Here is a 22525-nt window from a genome sequence, read left to right on the forward strand (position 1 = left end):
GGGGGGGGGGATGATCTATTCATTCATCCCCCCCTGAACAATAGGTATTACGTAAGGATTTACGCCCATGGTATGATGGATCATAGAAAAAAATGGCAATCTCTAGAACAATGAGAAAATAAAATGCAAATCTTTGCAACAAAAAGGCACTGATAACAGATGTTTCATAAAATTGACTATGCAACATCGAAGGGCCTTTTGTAATTTTTTTTCTTCCTGTTCTTTTTTTAATGCAGATCTATTGAAGCCATACTTTGACGTCTTAAGCAAAACATTTGTGTAAAAATAATTTGGATTGAGAGAATGAACAATGTATAAATACATATTATGAACATGCGTGTCTGTAGGAAACAAAATCTGCAAAATGCAGGCTGGTCAACAAATGAACTACATACCAGGGACCCGATTCACAAAGCCTTTTTTCAATGACAAATTACAAATATCAGTGACGAATCTGCTGATAACCAATCAGAAGCAAGGATTTCACTAGCTTATAACAAAAACTGTCATTTGTCACATGATGTCAAATTTTGTGAAACACCCTCAGTTGTGACATCCTATTTTCTATTTTCATCCCCTAATCATCTTTCTTTCTTTTCTGTCTTTACCAGGCCCAGGATGAGGTCATGACTCAGAACCGAGATGTCGTGTCCAGACTAGAACACAAGGTCCAGAACCTGGAGAAGCAGTGGACTGAGACCCGTCAGAACTCTGGTAGGAACGCTGCCGAGCTGAGTGGGCTCCGCCAGCAGACACACTCACAGCTGCAGACGCTTGTGTCTTCCGGGTCGAGGTATGTGTGTATAGGTAGTGATGCTAGGGTGGTTTAGTTGTCAGGCTTTAGGACTCGCTGTATGAAAGTTGCGGGTTCAACCCCTATACAAATTTCAGTACGCTAACACGCGAGCTCGTCAGCGTGCTCGCCCACGAGTTCGTCGACGAACTCGCAGACGAACTCGCAGACGAACTCGTTTCGTTCCAAATATGCAAATTAGCTACGAGCATGCACGCGAGCTCGTTGACGAGCTCGTTGGCGAGCTTGTTGGCGTGCTCCAAATATGCAGCTCGTCACTGGCCGATAAGCTCGTTGGCGAGCTCGTTGGCGTGCTCGTTGGCGAGTTCGTACGAGTTCGTACGAGTTCGTCGACAAGCTCGTCAACGAGTTCGTCGACAATCTTGTGGAAAAAAAATGGCTGCGAGCTTAATGGCGTGCTCAACAGCATGTTGGCATTAGGGACTTTTAGATTTGCGTGGACTGAAACCTGTGACGTCCATTGAAGGCAGTGCATAAAAAGGACGTCGACCGTAGCAATCCACATTGTCTTCGTGCAAATCTAAAAGTCCCTATTGAGAACTAATTTGTGTCTACATATAGAGGTGAACTTGATGATCCTGTTGAGCTATTGGCATGCATATATATTTATCTAACTTATCAACCTTCCAATATCCTGTTAACATCTGCAGGCTGGCTGTGCAGGGACAATTCAGTTGGCAAGCTGGTGAAGAATACAGTGATCCTCTTTAGAATAAGGGAAAGTTAAAAGCTCATTACTTCTGGGATATCAATCAATGAAAACACTAATATATCAAAGTATACAGAAAGAAAAGATATAACATAAAATATAACTTACAACAAGTATCTTTTTATTAGAGTCAATACAAACCCTGTAAAATACATGTTACCTGTATGCAGGGTTCACAACTTCACACAACGATATGAATGAATAAATGATTTCCAAATTATATAATTACACTGTATAATGAAATTAAATATGTGAGTAATACACTGTATAATACTCTGCCTTTGAAGAAATATTATTATCCATTTTGGTAATTATTCCATCATTCTAATCACTCATAATATTACAAAGATCCAAACTAATAAAGCGGTATTCATACAATAACTATATAGCATCCCCCTTCTTGTCAGTGTATTCACCAACCCAGGGTACCAAGTAATGATATTGATACATGTACATATACTATAGGATCTCTAGAACAATCCCTTCTTTATATCCGCTAGCAAACTAGTTTTCAGTATTCAGACAAAATGCATTAATGTGCTCTCATGTTGCCTAAATGATAGGGTTTGTCAGTCAAGATACAGGAATATTTACATGAGTATAACCTTATCACATAGATTATATCTAATGTTACTTTAATGAAGTGTATATACTATGTGCTATATAGATAGAGAAACAAACTTCCCAATATGTGAAAAGATATCTCACTAGAAAGAGAATAAATACTTTATCTCATTAATCATTACTCTACACTTCTCTTTCATAAATGTATAAGAGAGGTAGGCCTAACTGTTGGCCTATAAATACACAAGTAGAACATTTAGTTATAAGGTGTGAGGAATTAGTTTTTCTCTTACCTAAAACAAAGGAGCTGCAATACCATTCAAAACCCATGTCTGCTCTCTACAAAAGCAAGATGGAGAAAGACTTGCCCAAAGTGGCCTATAACTAACACATCAATTCATTCTTATCAGGAATGCTACCAGTGGTAATTCCACAAGAGAGAGTAAACAAGAAAGTGAGAGTGGGGAGAAGAGAGGAATAGAGATTTGTGTCTTAGCACTGGGGAATCCTATGTACTATTAAGGAGAGAGCAAGTTAGAAACAGGGAGTTGACCTCGAATCAAGGTCTGGGTGTGTGCTCTTATGTAATACCTGATAGTGACATTTCAAGGTGTTAAATATATGATACAGTCAGAATAAATGGCAACCCCCCCCCCTCCCCAATCTGGTATGCTGCAAATAAATGTTTCAAAGTTTCAAAAGAATTTAATTAAATTTACAAGTAATTTGACAGGTTACTTCAGCATCAAAAAGCTATTGTTTCAATTTCAACACAAATTTTCTGAACTTTCAATGTAATTGCATATACAATTTATGTTCTGACAAAGAGGCTCAAAAATGTATCAAAATAATAAAGTATGCATTTGTTTACCTTAATTATTTCAGGTGAGATATATCTTCAGATCAATATTTTTTTTATTTAAAAAAAAATTACATAAAAAGGATGCTGGTGGAGACAAGAAACTAGGAAGTAGGAACTCATTTTCCTTGGCCCAAGACATTTTAAAAATACATGTACATATATTAATAGAATAAATTAAAGAAATTGGCATCCTGAAGGGAACTTTAAAATACTTTACAAATGAAATGCATTGCATATGTTTTTTGCAGAAGCAAAGTCACAAGCAAACACACTAACAATGTTCGTTGATATTTTATATTCAATTTTTGATATGTGTGGCATGATTAATTTTGTTTGGGATGTTATGTTGATCTGTAATGACTGAAATAATTCCCACATCGCAATTGTTTTATTCAAACATCACATTAGCAACTTTGGCGCAAGTCGATTTTTGCACTCTCGCATACAATGCCTCCTGTTCATCCAAACATACCACACAAAAATGATACTAAATGATTCAAGATAAAACACTCTTTCATAGAATGTATAATAATTTACTGTTCACAGATAATTTTTAAAATAATTAGCAATTTTCTAGGTGTAAATTTTTTTGGGACTCACACTGTATACCTAACTGTTTTCCTGGGAGCTGGATCACCTGTTTACCAGCGAGATCGTGGCGAGCTCTGGGGAGCTCGCCACGAGCTCCTCAGTGTAACCCCGAGCTCGCCACGAACTCCCCCTTTTACCCACGAGCTCGCCACGAGCTCCCCCTTTTACCCACGAGCTCCCCACGAGCTCCCGAGTTTACCCCCGAGCTCGCCACGAACTCCCCCTTTTACCCACGAGCTCGCCACGAGCTCCCCAGTTTACCCCCGAGCTCGCCCACGAGCTCCCCAGTTTACGCTCGAGCTCGCCACGAGCTCCCCCTTTTACCCACGAGCTCGCCACGAGCTCCCCCTTTTACCAACGAGCTCGCCACGAGCTCCCTCTTTTATCCACGAGCTCGCCACGAGCTCCCCAGTTTACCCGCGAGTTTGCCACGAGCTCGTGGCGAACTCGTGCACGAGCCCGCCAAGATTTTGTAAGATCGTTACAAGCGTCCTGGGAGCGTGTTACGAGCTTAAAGCCTTAAAAAACGATCTTATTAAGCTTACCACGAGCATAATACGAGTTCGCGACGAACTTAAATTTGTATAGGGGAAGCCAAAGGAGTGGAACTTGTATAAATGATTTTGTTCTCAGCTTGTGGAAGTTTTTTTTTTTAAAGTAAGGTTACCTCAGGAACAATTTTTAGTCCTGTTTAGAAATTATTTCCCTTGAAGCAACAAAATATTGAAATGAACGTGTGAGGGAACTTTAATAGTTGGCATATTACATGTTTATGATAGTTATTAAATGGCCTTGCCTGCCTTTGGAATACACCATGAATTACTATGAACTTGGTTTATACAGCCTTTAAATTTATGAAGTATGTCATTCATTTCATTTCATATTTATTTCACCATTAAAACAAACATATACCATACAAGATAAAGGAATATAAAATAAATGCATTGCCTAGCTCCATACGCAAAACAATCTGATGTAAATACTTCTTGTGTAGTCCCATACATTCATTTTTCTGATGTTATGTCATTGTTCCCTCATAGATCAACAACAGGACAGAACCCAGGTCCAGCCACAGTCAGAAGCAAAGAAATGGAGAAGGAAGATTGGAAGAGGATAGGGGAAGAGGCCATAGTGACAAGGGCTCCCTCTCAGGTGACGGCAGAAGCTTCCGGTCCAAAACCAAAGTCACAAGGTAAGCGACGCATGGAATCATTCTTTGTAATCGCCATCGTTTTGGCCAGATAACATGTTTATTACGGTACTCATTTTCAGTACTTTGTGAAGTTGTTATTTTGCAAGGCTATGTTGAGATTGGGTAGGATCTTTGAAAGTTTTGTTCTTTTGTAACATCCATTTTATTCAGTTAGCATTGTTATTGGGATGGTCTACTTCTCCAACCTCACCTTCATCCTCATCTTCATCTTCATCTATATCCTCATCCTCATAAACAAGTTCTGTCACCATGAATATCCTACCCCCAAAATCCATGACATCCCTCTCTTATCCCTTGAACATAGTGCATCCAACTTCGTTTTGAAGATATCGCAATAGTATCGAAGCAAAAGGGTCCCCCAGTTTGCATTTACCCTTTGTATATATGATCCATACGGAGGGTACATTTTGTATTGTCCCATTCCCTTAACACACTAGCCTTGTCTCTCCTGTCAAGCTTTGTAAGATTATCTGGATGCGTAGAGTATGTCTCAAACCTCATTCAGATACGAAGAGGTAATCGCCCCTAAAAAGAAAAAAAGAAAATCAACCGTAGTATAAAACCTTTTTTTATGTATAAATGAGTAGCATGCAGAGGTGAAAAAATGTAGATGCATACACAATAACGACTTACTAGCGTACTCACATATTTGTGAAGAACAATATACCAAGAAAAAAGTATGAGTGCATGTTGCATATGCCCCATGTTATTTCGCTGTGGCTTGTTTTTGAGACGGCTTACCACGTCGTGTATGAACAAGGCTTAGGGAAGAGCCACAGGTTATTTTTCCTTTCTCTCTTTTGTTGAGCTCCTCAGAGTAACAGACTCTGACAGCCTTTTGATACCTCTTCCCATGTTGTGTATGAACAAGGCTGTGGGAAGAGCCACAGGTTATTTTTCCTTTCTCTCGGTGGTTGAGCTCCTCAGAGTAACAGACTCTGACGGCCTGAGCTCATTCAAACTTCCCTGGAGAGCCGGGACAGCGTTGGCTGGCTGGCGGTGCATATATAGGCCCGGCTTACCATGTCGTGTATGAACAAGGCTTTGAGAAGAGCCACAGGTTATTTTCCCTTTCTCTCGGTGGCTGAGCTCCTCAGAGTAACAGACTCTGACAGCCTGAGCTCATTCACACTTCCCTGGAGAGCCCGGACAGCGATGGCTGGCTGGCGGTGCATGCATGCAGACCAGGCTTCATCAGACAAGTGATTCCCCTGACCGCACTTACACTATCTTTCTCTCTCTCTCTCTCTCTCTCTCTCTCTCTCTCCTTGTCTCTGTCATCTGCTCTTGCTCTTTACATATTTCTTCAGTGCATGCTTAATCTTTATTAATCATTGCTTTAGTATCACTCTGTGTAATCTGTTGCTCTCATTCTTCATGTACATTATCTCTCCATTTTATGTGCAATTGTTCCCCCCCTCTCTCTCTCTCTGTTTCTCGCTTCATTAACATTCTTCATACATGTACTTGAGTTGTTTATCTCTCCCTCTTTTCTCACCCCCCCCCCCCCCTCTCTCTCTCTCTCTCTCTCTCTCTTCTTTAACTTGTCTAATAGTTAGTTGTATCAAACCTATTTTTCCCCTTCTCTTTTTCTCCTTCTCTTTCTCTCTCTTTATGACCATATAATGTACATGTTCTGGAGGCTATCATACAAGAATATGCTGTATTACGCTTTTGTATTGAAGCGTAATACCGCATATTCTTCAAATTCTTCTTCTGATTTGTCTATACTGGTCATTCTGCTTCACTGGTGTAAATCACTCTGACAACCATTATCATTTATGGATGTACATGCATCCCAAGAGAGCAGTAGAGAACTCTCTCTCTCTCTCTCTCTATCTCTCTTTCCGTCTTTCTGTCCCCCCTCCCACCTCCCCTCACTATCTGATTTGCTATTGCTACATCTTATTTTGAAAAAAATGAAATATGAAGGCTCATTCTCCATTCTTTTTAATGAAATGTATCCTCTTCTACTTCACATATATTTGATTTTTTTTTTGCCTCCCCAGCTTTAGTTTGTCATCATCACTATCATGTTTATCGTCATCAGCATCATCTTATCACCGCTATAATCATTATCATCACAATCGTCTTCGTCATCATCATCATCACCACAATCTTCATCTTCATCATCATCATCACCATCATCGCCATCATCATCCTTTATCATCACTAACACCATCAACATCACCCTTACCGTCCCCATCATAATCATCATCTTCATCTTTACTACTGCTATCACCCCCATCGTTATCATCATCATCACCATCACCATCACCATCATCATCATCATCATCATCATCATCACCATCACCATCACCATCATCATCATCATCATCATCATCATCATCATCATCATCATCTCAATCGTCATCACTATCACGACTACTATCATTATTACTCTCTGCGTCTGCTGTTCCCTGTCTGCTTAAACCCTGCACCCAAGCTACTTAATATATTAACGTCTATTCAATTTCAGCAGATCCCCAGATAGCCATGTCTATCCTTCCCTCTCAGGGGACTCCCCACTAGACATCAACTCAGACAGATTTATTTCCAGAGTTGGCCTCTCTAAGCACATTCACACTGGTCAAAAACATCACGTTTTCTTCATTTCGAGTTTTCGTCGTCCTTTTTTTCCTTATAATTTTCCTCAACATTTTCATTCATCAACTTTTATCATTTTCTTCATCATCTTTACATTTTTCTTCTTCTGAATTCTTCATCTTTATTTCAAGGACTCGGAAAACTACTTGTTATAATTTGGTGCAAACCCATTTGTTGATTGTGATTGAAATCTTACCCCAGGTCAGCATTAGTTCATGAAATGTGGCTATATGATGTTTTCATATTTAATGATACATTTATTCATTTGTGTTGTTTGTTTTGTAGATGCAGCTGATTTATCACAAGGGTCTGAGAGCTCTCAAAGATCAGCTGCCAGAAATGGTCAGGTAAGCAAACCGATCTTTGTATTCCATTTGTTTTCTATCTCAGTTTTTTTTAATGATCTGTTTCTTTCAATCTCCCCTTTCTTGCTTCCTTCTCTCACACTCTCTCTCTCTCTCTCTCTCTCTCTCTCTCTCTCTCTTTCACACACACTTTCTCTATTTTTGTTTAATTCTTTCTGTATTGTATTCCTTCAGATCTGTTTTTGAAGATTTTTTTTTAATACAAATTCATTACAACTTTCCCCAACATGAACTACCTCACCATTGATTTTCAGACGGATTCTATCAGTGAGCCAGGGGATCTCTTAGACGAGCTCAGCGACAAGATAGACCAGGTCTTGCTCAACAAACTTCACCACGCCTCCGTCTCCTCCGGACCAATCAGCAAGCTGGCTGTCTTCATCGCCCGCTACAACTACGAACCCTCCGCAGACTCCCCGAACGACAACTTTGATTCCGAGCTTCCACTAACGGCTGGCGACTATATATATGTTTATGGTGACCCTGATGAGGTAAGGCTTGCAGGGATGCTGGTGGCGGTGCTGGTGGCGGTGCTGGTGGCGGTTTTGGTGCTGATGTTGATGGCGATGTTGATGGTGATTGTGATGACGATGATTATGAAGATTTTGAAGATGATGATAATGACTATGATGATGATGGTGAAGGTGATGGTGATGGGGATGATGAGTATAATGCACAGACTATGATACAAATAATTGAAATTTCTCCCAGGAAGCATTACATTAGAAAAAAGATCATGATACTAATTGTGAATAAGTTAATGATTATAATGGAAAAAATATCAATAACAATCATTTTGATTAAATAGAAACAACATTTCAGAGAAGTTACCTGTCCAATCTCTTATATCTCTTCTCTCTTTGTAGGATGGTTTCTTTGAGGGTGAACTGATGGATGGAAGGAGAGGTCTAGTCCCTTGTAACTTCATTGAAAGAATAGCAGGTAAGTAACTCTACTTTAACTCTATTTTTCTTTATCTTCACAGTTTTATGTAAATCTTGATTTCAAAATGGGCATTTAAAAAAAAAAAAAAAAAAAATATTGATTTTGTCCAAATTTATTCTGTTTTTCACTGCCTTCATTCTCAATGTCAATAAAACAAATGAGTGCATTGGTTCTAGAGGTCTTACTGGATTTGGCACAGAGCTGATATTTTCTATTACAGTTGTACTGATGTAAATGAAAACGACCCAAGATTTTTTACAGAAGCTGGTACATGTACATCAACTGCAGATTTAAAATGCATGATTCTCTGGAGCTTTAAAAGATGTGGTGAAATTTCTTAGCAGAATGACATTGTTATTTTACTTTATTTGATGTGTAGGATGAAATTTGAACACAAATTATTATTAGAAATGAAACAATGACATGATGATTCAATTTGTAGCTTTGGAAAGTAGACAAAGGTTCTATACACCCCACCCCTCACCTTCTCCTACATTACAGATAGCCCTTGCATCCCAATCTTGAAAGTTTCAAAGAAAATAATGCTTATCAACTCTTCTTTATGTTCTGTACTTTGCATCTATTGCCCAAGATGCAAATGATCTTTTAGGAGATGGAGGTAAAAATTAATTCATTTTTGCCAAAGCCACAGAAACGAGAACTTTGCTGTATCTCATGTTCATGAATGCTTTGAGATATGTGCACCATCAGATTCATGTGATCATATGTGGCATTCTCACCAAAACACTCTATCAGATCATACAATGGGTTTGATAAATAATCAGGCGCACAGATTGTACACCCCCCCCCCCCCCTCCTCCCCAATTGTTTTATTTATGTTATTATGGCTCCATTTTCATTTATTATTGGTTTCAGTAGGATTAAGTTCCATGTCCATTAAGCTTACTTCCCATCCTTTTCTGTTGCTAAATCATACCTGATTCATCAGGTCAAATTCATCATTTTTCCTTTCTTTGCTTTACAAGCAGCTGTTTTTGTTTCTCAAGTGAATTATTTGCTTTCCTTTTTTTCTCCCTTTCATTTACTCCATTTTTTTAAACTTCTCTTTTCATCACTGATTCTCCCTTGTTTTCTGCTTGATCTTCTCATCCTCTGTCTACTTCTTTTACTCCTGATGTTTTATCATTTTCCCCTATTCTTGTAATCTTTTTATACTTGCTAATGAATCATAACACTGTAAGTGGGTTTTTCATTGTAAAGGGATTTTTAATTGTCCTGATTCTCTCCCTTTTGTTTTGTCTCCTTAATTCTTGTTCTATTTCTTCTTTAGATCTTCTACGTAATTTGAAAGGGGTATAGATTTGTCTGTAATCTACTTCTTGTACATCTCCATAATTCTGCTCCATTTCTCCATGTGTCCTGGGATTACAGTGTACACCAATCTGCTCTAATTTAGCCTCCTTTCAGATTCTTTCCAGAAAACAAGAAAATCATTTACTTCCCTTCTCTCTTTATACTTAAAATGTATCATCCATGTCATCGATCATTCTAGCTCCTTATGAGAATCTAGAAGTCTTTCATCACTCTTCATCTCTCTCTTCCTTTGAAACCCAACATACATGAGATTTACATTATCCTGGTACAGATAAATAGTACCTCATCAGGCACATCATGTTAGCTTTTGTTATCATATCGCACGCAAATCCACTGGTTTTTGCTGGTTGCATAGAGGTAGAACATCATTGGCATGTCTTTTTTATTTTCTTTTTTTTTCTACTTTAAAAACTTCTTGGGTATGGAAATGAGATTTTGTAGAAATACAGTTAAAAGTTCTGATGCCATGAACTAGTTTTCATACACATCTATTTTACCTGTCTGTCTCTGTCTCTATCTCTCTCTCTCTGTCTTTCTCTCTCTCTGTCTCTCTCTCTGTCTCTGTCTCTGTCTGTCTGTCTGTCTCTCTGTCTCTCTCTCTCTCTCTCTCTCTGTCTCTCTGTCTGTCTGTCTGTCTCTCTATCTCTCTATCTATCTACTTTTTACTTTCCTGTATCCTTTCGGTCTGTTTGAATTGTTCTTTCTTTGGATTAAAAAAAAAAGACATCCAACTTGACCCATTTAAGCATTTACTTTCTTTCTCTTTTAACACCTGTACTATATATATATATATATATATATATATGAGAATTTACACATACATTGAAAGAGTTCATTGTTATACTCTCATGAGTCAAGTGGGCCATTGATTTTCAATAAACTTTCATCAAGCATTCAGATATTCTTGACTCGGCTTGACATGTTGAATTCATCGCTACACTGATCTGATTATTTTTTTCAAAACATTTATCTTTTTTTTTCAACAGAGGAGAACCTTCCTGATTTTATGCAATACAATGGATCGCAAGGAGATGGTGAGTGTACACTATTCATATTAATTAGATACATTTCTAAAATCTTTCAATTAACATTTTCTAAAATGCTTTTATTTTTAAATGGTACATATACTTGTGTCATTACTTGAGTACTAGAAAGAAGGAAAAATACAAATACAAAACATCATTTTGTTCCTTGGAATAATACTCGTTAAATCTAGAGTGTCATTATATGAGAAACAACCTAGATGAATCATTATGACATTATTTTTGTATTCATTATACAATTCAGTTTGTATTTTTTTAAAAGATAATAATAATAATAAAATGAACTTCAATTTTCAACAACACCAAAACTACAAATTCATAGATAATGTTAGTTATGTTGAAAGCCAATTTCCAACTTTGTTTTTCTGTCCACATATGTGGTGTCTTGAATTATGGGATATTTATGTCAAACTGAATATATGTTGCATTTTGAATTGCATTTGCTAATGGAGAGATGTTTTCATGCATCACTTATCTAACATTGATGATAATACTCACACGGATTATCATCATTTTTTTTCTTTTATATCACTCCTCTCCTAATCCATCACCCATCCTAAAAACCGCTTATCCTTTTTTTTTAATGCATCTTATCCACATCGCATATCCTACCTGCACTTAATAACAACCTCTATTGATAACCGATTAACCCTCAATTATCCATAAAATTTGTTTGCTATACCTAACTTCTAACAAATCATTCATTGTTTCTTTTAACCATGTGCATTTTGCCCTTGTTTTTTGGTACAACTCAATTAATTTCTTATATTCCATCCGAAAAATTTGTATTGAATCCCAAAATTATCACAAAATTGTCAATACAAATAATTGTTAATTACTTCAATGCCATTTTAAACTTTCAAATCAATATAATTACATTTGATTGATTATTATATTCAATTAACTAATGAATAATTTGCTATTCATGCGCATCATATTTCCCCTATTCTACACATCAACACAATGTGCACATTTCCCTCACATGTGCCCATTGCTTTTGTCAACAAAATAAAACCTGCTCTACCTTATTTATTCCCTTGTCCATTGCTTTAAAAAAAAAAATGTTTTCACCAACCTGCTCACCCCCCCCCCCCTGTGTACCCTGGGCCCCACCCTGCCCCTCACAGACACGGACAGCAGCAGTCGAAAGATTGCCCCAAAGGCCACGCCCTTGGTTGCCAAGGTCCCGCCCATCAAAACCACTGCCATAGCAACCAGCGAAGACACGCCCAAAGCATCTGCAATGAATGAAGAAGGTGCCATGTGCAAACCACCTTTTTTAAATTTGTTTACTTTTTCACATTCAGTTAAAGATGCATAATTTTGTTCATGCCTTATTTGCACATCCTGCAATTTACTGAGATGACATTCAATGTATAGGACCATACTTGATTCACGCATCCATTTGAAAAAATGACATGAAACTCAATATTTGGGACTGTATTATGCAACTTTAGGTTCTTTTTTATAAATTGCATGAATGCTATGTTTCAAATAATTGCCTGTTTTTTAAAAAAAACATTATAATAAGACCTTACCAGGTGTCTCAGTAACCTGGTTTGTCCTCTTTTAAATGCGATTTTATGAATTTTGTCGACCGTAATATACTCTGATTCTGGTGAAAAGAGATACTTTGCACAATGCTTGTGTAATGTCAAGGATGAAAAGATGCATATGAAAATTATTAATTACCTGGCAAATCAAAGACATAATGGATGATGCATGTCATTATTATTTGTGAATCTATGGTTATAGGATATTAGGGAGAGGTGAGTTTAGGGTCTTTTAGTTGTTATCTTGATCTCATCTATTTAATACTAAAGAAATCACAGTTCTGGTTGCTTTTCTTCATTCATTTTTTTTCCAGTTACAAATTAATCGTTTTCATTAACAACCAAGGATTTTTATTTTTATGTTTCCTCTTAACCACTTTTTATGTTTGTATCCAAAGAAAACGTTGATTTATTTCATGTGTCACTTTGTAACAATATACTTTTTACTAACTTATTGTCACAACCTTGAAATAATCAGTCACAATGTTTAGTCCTGTTTCACACAGATGTTCATGGTTTTCATTATTTACATGTTTTTGTGTCTTTATAGAAGAAGATCCACTAAGTGACCTAGACTTCAACAGTGAGGATGCAGATGCAAGGCATTCAAATATGAACCATTTTTCAGGTTGGTTAAAAGATGACACATGTGTGGGTAGTTGTCAGTAGCATGGTTACGAGGGAGGCACATGCTCCCCTAATCAAATGGCAAATGAGGGGAAACAAGAAAAAGGAATAAAAGGGCAAGAGGGAAGCAAACAAATGATGAGACCCCCTCTCATATCTCCCCCCCCCCCCGCCCTCTAATCAGTGATCTTGTTAATTAGCATTTCATCTATTAAGCAACATCAGTGCCCCTTTTCCTCATCTCCCCCCTCCTCATAATGCCATTGCCAGATCCATGCTACCCCTCTGCTTAATCTCATAGTCCATTATCTCAAATGTGCAAGTGTCAGTTATTTTTGCGAGTTTGGGCATATTCCCCAAATCAAATTTCCCCCAAATCTATGCGAATAAAAGTAAATGATAGAGGATTGAAATATTGATGTTTATGATTAAGTGGTCCATTTTGAAGTACATGCATGTAGCAATTACTGAGCAGTTGTCTCTGGGTTCAAAACCAAGTCCATGTGCTAGTGCCCTTTGGTAAGGCATTAATCCTCATTACCAAGACCCTTGGAGAAGACATTAAGCCATTGGTCCCCTGGTTACTTACCTACAAGCATACACATGCTTTCTCAGCATAGGTGTTTTTTTTTTCATTAAAAAAACTTAAACTGTACAAAAAAAAGATCAGAACGACTGAGAGATTTAAATGTTTCTGTAGATTCTACATGTAAAATATGCAATTCTTTAGACTTTTAATATTCATAAACAATTTCATACTCAAAAATAACCTTGATTTTTTTATCTTCAGGTGATCTAGCTTTTGCAAGAGCTCAGAGTGATCATCCAAGTGACCTTGAAGATATCCCGGAGGTAGACGAAGATGATGACAACCATCATTCTAATGCAGCTGGTCGCCGTGGTGATGATGGTAGCCTTGCGTCATTCAGTGATTTTGGCAGCGATGTGTCTTATGTTGGTAGGTTGATTCTGCTTTTGTTTTGTGCAATCTCAGGTTTCTGACAATTGTAGCTTCCTTTTTTTTTCACAGAAGTTTTCTATAGTTTTCAAAATGATTATTTTTTTGCTACCTGTAGGCATCAACAGGAGGTTACTAGAAAGTAAAATTTGAATTTTGTTTGAGTTTATTTCAGTTCAATGATTTGGGGTGAAAATGAAACAAAATAATAAGGTACTGTATGTGATGTGATCTTTATTGCTCTAAAATAAGTAGTTTCCCTCAGTTCCATATTAAAGGTAATACAAAGTTTTGGGAAATTTTGAAAATTGGGTGGATAGTGAATCTTTACAATTTAGATATATTTGGATGCCCCTGTGGATGTATTATAATCACTTAAAAAATTAACCCCTAAAACACTTCTGTTTTCGAGAAAAATTGAATATAAAAATTTACCGGTGCTCCCGGTAAATATTGATAAATTTCAAATAGCCCCTACAGCCGTACAATGGTAGCTTGCGACCATGAAAATCTCAGAATATGTAGCTGTGATATATAATTTCCAAATGGGAATAGCTAATCGGTCGATTTTAGTCAAGAACCATTGTTTCATAGCTAAATTAATATCTTGACCTTGAGAGGGAGCTATACAACATAAAGAGTTTATTATTTATAATTTCATAACTTTAGACTCGATTTCAACCGGGACAACGATCAATGAATATTGAAGGAACGCATATGCTTCCAATATGTTAATTTGAACCAAATTCATGACCCCATACCAAAACTTTATAATACCTTTAACAGTATATTAACAGTATGAAAACACTGATACTCTCATTGTCCCAGGAAGCTGTCTTGAGATCGTCAGTTGAAGCACAGTATAATCATGTTGTGGGTGGCACCTGACACAGTTACCCTGCAGGTGATCCTAGAGTTCCGAGTCTATGTGGATGACCAGTTACAGTATCATACTGCAGATATGTTCACTAATCTTCTTTCCTTTGCTCTTATCCAGTTCCTTGTCCTAGGAAGCTGTCCCTGGATCGTCAGTTGAAGCACAGTGTCATCATGTCGTGGGTGGCACCTGACACAGTCACTCTGCAGGAGATCCTAGAGTTCCGGGTCTATGTGGATGGCCAGTACCGCACTGCCACCAAGCAGGGAGCCAAGACCAGGGCGCTGGTGGAGAACGTGGAACCGGCGGTGACGTACAGGATCTCGGTCCGCACTGTCACGGTTAAGGGCATGTCAGAGGAGGCAGCCTGCATGCTTATCATAGGCAGGGGTGAGTCAAAGTCCCTTGTGTAGGACAGTAGGTCTCTCAGTGGCTTATCCATGACTGTTTGCTTGTTTAATTTTTCAAATTTGAAGTAGGATGTGCAGAAGTCATGGAACTATTACGTATGTTCTAGGAATTTAAGAAAATACTCCTGGTGCATGTACCTTGGAAGTATGCATACCAAAACCTTAGCAAATGCTCCTTTAGACTGTAGGTAATCTTTTACAATATTATATAAAATTTGTAAGCCATGATAATCTACAAGACATTGATCTACAAGACATTGATCTACATTTGTCACACTCAACCCAGGTGATGTAAATGGGTACCTGGCAGAAATTAATTCCTTGAAATGCTAGAGTGCCGTAATGGCAGCCGTGCTAAAGCGAGGGTAATTATCTCCCTCTGCGCCTAAGAATAGTTTACTAGATGGCACATTGCAAATGCTGTAGTATTATTATTTAATTTCCCTCTCTCCTCTCTTTGTGTGACGTAGATGCCTCAGTAGCTCCTACCAATCTGAAGGCTTCCAGCGTTGGTCCTAGCTCAGCCAACATCACCTGGCTTCCAGGAAACACCAATCTTCCACACGTCATCTCCGTCAATGGAGAAGAAGTACGCATCCTCAAACCGGGCATCTTCAAGTATTCACTTTCAAGTAAGTTTGCTCTCTCCTTTGCTCCCTCCCCACCTCCTTTCCTTCCTTCCCTCTCTCTCTCTCTCTCTCTCTCTCTCTCTCTCTCTCTCTTTCTCTCTGTCTCTCTGTCTTTCTCTCTTTCTCTCTATCTCTCTCCATCTCTTTCTGTCTGTCTCCCTCTCTCTGTCTGTCTTTCTGTCTCTCTCTCTCCTTTTCTTTCTGTCTCTCTCTCTGTCTCTCTCTCTCTCTGTCTCTCTCTGTCTCTCATTGTTCTTCTCATACTTGTCTTTCCTTCCTTCTTTCTAATTTCTGTCTTCATATGGTTTTGTCTTGCTCTCTTCTTTTGTGTGCTATCTGTATATCTCCCCTTTTCTCTCTGTTGATGCTCTGTCTCCATTTCTCTATCTATTTATTTTCATTCTTTTATTTGTGGTCTTCTCTGTCTCTTATACTATTAACATCTCTCTTCTTCTTCCCATGTTTATTTTCTATCATTTCCCTTTATCTCTCACATTCTACCTATATGTATCCTTCTCTTTCCTTGCTTGTATCAACTCACTATGAACATGACGGACAAAGAAAGAGGACAAAATATACAGTTCCTCATTCTACCCTCAACAATTGCTGTGGTAAACAAAGGAACATCCCTTCACTGCTATTATGTAAAATAAGTAGAACAGATGAATATGCATGTGACACTTGTTCTACACATTTTTACACAATAGCAGTGAAGGGAAGTTCCTTTGTCTACCACAGCAATTGTTGAGGGTAGAATGAGGAACTGCATATTTTGTACTCTTTCTTTGTCTGTCATGTTCATTAGTAGTCACTATGAACAGTTCATAGTGACTACTAATGATAAACTCTTCACGTTTCTTTCCTGATACTCTCGCAGGTCTCCAGCCCCTCTCTGTCTACCGGATCAACGTGAGGGCCAAGAGCCGCCGCCAAACTGCAGTGGCAGACATCCCTCAAGCAAGCAAGAACTCTGTAGAGATTGAGTTCAAAACCCTACCAGGAGGTAAGCCATGCCCCCATGTTACCCCACCAGGCACCCACGCCCCAGTTGAATGGGTAACAATGCCAAACCCTTATCAAATCAAGTTTTGTTACATTGCACACATTGAAAAACCATAACGACTATACTTAAATTGCAATATGATTTTTCGAAATGATTGTTTAGCAAACTTTATGAATGGCATACTGTTTTTAAATCCAATATCTTTTTGGAGAATGCTGCATTTCCTTTGTTTCTTTCCATTTCTTCTCAAATTTTCATATATAATAGCTAAGCTAATCTAATAATCTCTCAGCTATGTTTTAATTCCTGCATATATCTTTATTTGCACTATATGATACACTATTTAAACATGCTCAGTAGATCTGTGTTTATCCTCATAAAAATGAGTTTGATAATATTCTCATATTTGATTATATGATGCAATTGAAAACAGGATGATATTGATATGGTTATTCTGTATAATAGATTCTCAGGTACCTTGCATTTGTTTTCCATTTGAGTTCAATTAATTTTCTTGCAAATTTTACTTTTTTGGGGACATATATTTGTTACAAAGGTTATCTAGGGTCTGTCACTTCTACTATATAAATGTGGTATCTGATTGATGATCCAAAGACATTCTAACTGTCCAATGTTTTGTTCTATCTGTTTGTCTTCTCTGTCCTCCTCTCTTCTTCTTGCTCACGTTGGCACTATTATTCATTACAAACACACTCATTCAGACCCTTCTAAAGGTTTGTATGGTGCCATGGTGCTGTTAATCTGTCAAATGTTGTTCTTGTTATATGTGTAGAGTATTGTCATTCATGCCCCTAGGAAGAACTGTGTCGTGATAGTTAGATACTCCGACCCCTGCCCCGTCATATTATTTCTCTTCGCTATTATGTAGCAGCTGAACAGTATTATTTTGACGTAGTTGATAAATAGAAAGCCAGGAAATATTTCAAGAAAGATAGTGTGTAATGCTTAACTGCAAACAAATCATTGATTTATAACATTCAAATTATACAAGTATTTTTCATGAAGAAAATGTGAAACTTTTTTTTTCTTGGGGGGGGGGGGGAGGGTAATACTAGACTACATAAAGTAGAGAATTCATATTTTGAATAAAGTAAAAGCACAGAAAACCCATATTATAACTAAAACTCATTGTTTTGTTTTGTTTTTGTTGTAATATGAAAGGAATTACACATATTCTTAGGAAATCAATTTGGTTTTTAATATATGTTTTATATTTTATGTAGTCTAGCTGTATAATTCTTATATGTTTCTGTAAAGTAAATATGACAGTACCCTTGTAATCTGTGACATTTTTCCTTTCAGTAATCTACCATTATATACTTTATTTTCCCATTTGTTTTCAGTGCTAAGCTCGATTTCTGCGATTTATCTGTCTGCCTACAATTAAATACTGCAATAAATATTTAGTCATTTGTCATTCCATCTTAAAAATTAAAGAAAGCAAATTGTTCAGAAATAATGCCGACCATGTACATTTAAAACTTCTGTTTTGAAGCAGCTACTGTTAATTATGATTTTAAAGAAACATTTCATTTCTTTTATTTCTTTGACCCCTTGTATCAATGTTTTCAAGTTCAATCCTCCCCATTATTTCTGATTACCCTTGTGGTGACAATTGTGCGTAAACTTTCAGTGTTTCTATAGTATACGAAATGCAAAGCAGAAACTATTTTGGAAAATACTGTCACCAAAAGAAATATACTCTGTGGTCAGTTCCCTATGTTAAACGATTTTTTAACTTCAGCCCTGGACCAAGAGCTACATCTAACCCCAACCTTAACCCTATATCTATCACAAGCCCTATCTCTGTGAAAAAAATAAAGCCTGGGACAATTGCTGCCAGAGCATATACGACATATTTATACCTTTTGTTTTGCTTTTTGTTAATTTTGCGACCCCAGATATGGGTCCCCAAGAGTAAAATCCTGCAGAAAGAGCAGTTTATACAGCAGTTCAACTTGATACGAGTAGAAATCCCAATGAATGTGCATTGTAAATCCTCATCCAGTCACTAAGAATTGTTATTTGAACTGAAGAGACAATCAACCCTTTAATTTTCATTTCCCCCTCAAGGATTACCGGATGCACCATTAGACGTCCAGGTTAGACAGGCAAACAATGACTCCATGGTGTCTGTGGAATGGTTGCCGGTTACCATAACAACGTCGAGTCTTTCAAACGGTGCCGTCATCATGGGCTATGCTGTCTTTGTCAACAACAACAAGGTGGCAGACACAATGTCCCCTACAGGTACGTGGAGCTATGCCATCTTGATCAGAGCAAACAGACATTTTCACATTATTTTCACATTATGTTATTCCCATTTTCTTTGTATTACCGGATATGTTTGGACCCCTGGAATTTGAAAAGGAAATAAACAATATGAAGTCTTAAAGTTGGCAGCACATCAGTAACTTCAATTTGATTGTTTTTCTTTAAAATTAACAATTTTCACCTGTGGAATATTAAACCCAAGATATCTCAGGCTGGATTTTTCCTCACAAAAATGGTAGGCTACATAAAATATTAGTCTATCCATTGTATTTTGAAGAAAAAAATTGAAACAATTTCCAGTCATCAGTTTTCATATCGGATACAAAGCATTTTGTCGCGATTAGAGAAGCAATAATGGGAAAGTATCAATTTGCCAGATTTGAGGAGCAAAATTTAATAAACTTATCTTTTCATAGATCCCCTATATTGATAGATTAATGACACTCATTCTCAGACATCCATTGTCTTCAATGTTAAATATTTACATGCTGCAAATCATCTGAACATTCCCAAGTTCAAGCTGCATTCATTGTTGAGAATTTGAAATGAAACAAATCCTTGGTTGGTCGATATCTTTCATTCTTCCCTGCATTGCGTCATGTGTCTATGCCATTACAGCTCACCATGTGTGCATTCCCAATTCAAGATACAGTTAGTATTGCCAATTCCGGGAAGAAAAAAAAAAGACCTTGTCCATGATTGGGAAATATATTATATTCTTTCCCTTTAATCCATGATGGTTTTATTCCATTCCAGCTTACCATTTTAATATTCTTAAATATAATCTTTATTCGATGTTGCCAATTTGACACCCCCCTCTCTCTCTCTCCCTCCCTCCCTCCCTCCCTCCCTCCCTCCCTCCCTCCCTCCCTCCCTCCCTCCCTCCCTCCCTCCCTCCCTCCCTCCCTCCCTCCCTCCCTCTCTCCCTCTTGGTGGATGTCTTTCATCATGAATCCTTAATGATTTGCATCTTGTGTTCATTCATTGGATTGCAGCTGACCGTGTGAACATTCCCAAGTCCAAGCTACGCATGCTATCAGCCCAGGAGCTGGTCGTGAGGACGTTGTCTCCCAACGGATGCTCCAGCGACTCCCTGCCGGCCAAGGTCTCATCGGAGCTCCTGGAAGAGTTGAGGAAAGACAAGATAACGGGAAAGGTCGCACCGGGAGGCAAGGTGAGAAAATTACACTGTGAAGCTTGCATTAGGGCAGGTCCAAGGTTTGTCCTACATGTGACCAGGGCCCCATTTCACAAAACTTGTCATCAGTATTAACAAATGACAGTTTTTGTTATAAGCTAGTGAAATCCTTGCTTCTGATTGGTTATCAGTGGATTTGTCACTGAATTTGTCATTTGCCATTGAAAAAAGGCTTTGTGAAATGGATCCCAGGTATATCATTGAGTTGTACTATGACATTGTGAACATAAATTGACATACAAATATAATTTATTTGATGTTTTGTCCGAATCGAGCTCTAGCAGAGCTAACAGCTTGATACGATCATCAGATATATTAAATCTTAGATATGTTTGGTAATATTTGGGTTAATATTCCTTGACTTGCCCATTTATAATGGAAACAAACTTAATTATAAGTTCCTCAGTAGTGATAAATCAAACTGATTCTATGTCTATGGATATTGTTCTCTTTTTTCATATGTACTGTAAATTGAATTTTGCCAACCACCATACACAAACAGGGATGGATTGAAATTTAAATGTTTGTGCCAGTTGAGTGCTCTGAGATAGAATATAGTTAAAAATTAATAGTCTCTAATCTTGTTATCAGCATTGTTGAACCTGAGACTTCCTTAGTGTTCTGGATGTTACTACAAGACAAAATGTGTAAAAAGGCAATGCATGATAATGAAAGGTTTCTGAAATAGCCCTTGTATCAGTACAACTGTGCACCTATGCATTATGGGGAATACACATGTAGATTCTGCTGTGTTGGTACCTCTTAATACTGTACTCTTCAAAGAGGAAAAATGTAGAGTTAAACAAAAAAATGATTTGTATATATTACTACCTGTCTTCTCAAAATGCATGTGCACATTTGTGAAAATTATTCATGAGGTACTGTACCTGCATGTTTTAATCAAGAAAAGAAGCATTGGTTTAAATGGTATGTAAAGGTGATATGAAAGTGTACTTCTCGTATGTTTTGCTTTGAAACTGAGGGCCAGGTGGTACACAATGATACATCAACAATTTATTTATATTAATCAGAACTTTGACATTTCCTCATCTCCCTATACTTTGCATGCCATGATGCTTTGCATAATCAGCGTCCAAAGAAAGTCACCTTTGATGACCCTCTTGTAAGCATCCAGTTCAGTCAGTCCTAATGAGATGATGTGAACTTCTAATATTTCTAACATCCATTAACGATAGTTTAGAAGAGTTTCTATTATTAAAACCAACTGATATACATGTTTATAGCACTAACTGACTGAATTTAGCATTAGAAGTATTGTATTAAATTCCCAAGAAAATGTGAGATCCCCAACCGTATTGACCAGATGTGGATACACATTCATCTTGATGTTGTAAGAAGTTCTGGTGTTTCACTATTTTGTAAATAAACGTTGATGTAAACTGTTTTATGACATGAATAACATATAGATACAGTATATTAACATATCTTGTTACTTCCCACACATTGAATTGCCTGTGAGACCTTACCAAACTACAGTGCGACCCAAAATTTAATGTCAACAATTTTTTGGATATCGGTTTTACTTTTTATGTTACCATTTATAACTTGATGCACTTTTTGTTACTTAGATATGTAACCTATCCCGCCAAATTAATGTTATTTTCTAACAGTTTTAAATAATTGTAAAGTCAACCTGTTTTTAACCTGATAGTTCTAAAGCTTAGTATCAAAAGTATATGTACTTGTACAATTTGTGAGCAAATCATTTTAGTTTGTGTACCTTGCATCTTTTTCTGAAACTGAGATAGATGTCGTGGAACACTGTCCAAATTCTCATGTATATTGGAGATAATGCATCATTTACCAACCTTCAGAGATTTTTTTGGCATGTCCATATGATTGTGAAAGAAATATGCCTTTGAATTATTTAATGATGTATCCAGTTCATCTCATTCTTTAATATCCC

The 22525-nt window shown here is 37.4% G+C and overlaps 1 protein-coding gene across 7 annotated transcripts in view; it reads left to right on the plus strand.

The window, feature by feature from the left end:
• Positions 1 to 22525, plus strand: part of LOC578834 (RIMS-binding protein 2) — a 96508-nt gene that overhangs the window by 63178 nt on the left and 10805 nt on the right. For 2 of the 7 annotated variants that reach the window (XM_030991629.1, XM_030991633.1), the window contains exons 6-21: positions 612 to 793; positions 4581 to 4732; positions 7646 to 7707; positions 7980 to 8216; positions 8592 to 8667; positions 10992 to 11039; positions 12176 to 12304; positions 13152 to 13229; positions 14019 to 14186; positions 15184 to 15453; positions 15944 to 16105; positions 16980 to 17105; positions 17828 to 17839; positions 19200 to 19376; positions 20396 to 20574; positions 21689 to 21721. In XM_030991629.1, the coding sequence (XP_030847489.1) occupies positions 612 to 793; positions 4581 to 4732; positions 7646 to 7707; positions 7980 to 8216; positions 8592 to 8667; positions 10992 to 11039; positions 12176 to 12304; positions 13152 to 13229; positions 14019 to 14186; positions 15184 to 15453; positions 15944 to 16105; positions 16980 to 17105; positions 17828 to 17839; positions 19200 to 19376; positions 20396 to 20574; positions 21689 to 21721 (2091 nt within the window). The remainder of the gene's footprint in view (positions 1 to 611; positions 794 to 4580; positions 4733 to 7645; positions 7708 to 7979; positions 8217 to 8591; positions 8668 to 10991; positions 11040 to 12175; positions 12305 to 13151; positions 13230 to 14018; positions 14187 to 15183; positions 15454 to 15943; positions 16106 to 16979; positions 17106 to 17827; positions 17840 to 19199; positions 19377 to 20395; positions 20575 to 21688; positions 21722 to 22525) is intronic. The other 5 variants (XM_030991630.1, XM_030991632.1, XM_030991631.1 and 2 more) reach the window with 5 other exon arrangements.

The sequence above is a fragment of the Strongylocentrotus purpuratus genome, unplaced genomic scaffold (assembly GCF_000002235.5).
Source record: "Strongylocentrotus purpuratus isolate Spur 01 unplaced genomic scaffold, Spur_5.0 spur5_scaffold_2, whole genome shotgun sequence".
NCBI lineage: Eukaryota > Metazoa > Echinodermata > Echinoidea > Camarodonta > Strongylocentrotidae > Strongylocentrotus > Strongylocentrotus purpuratus.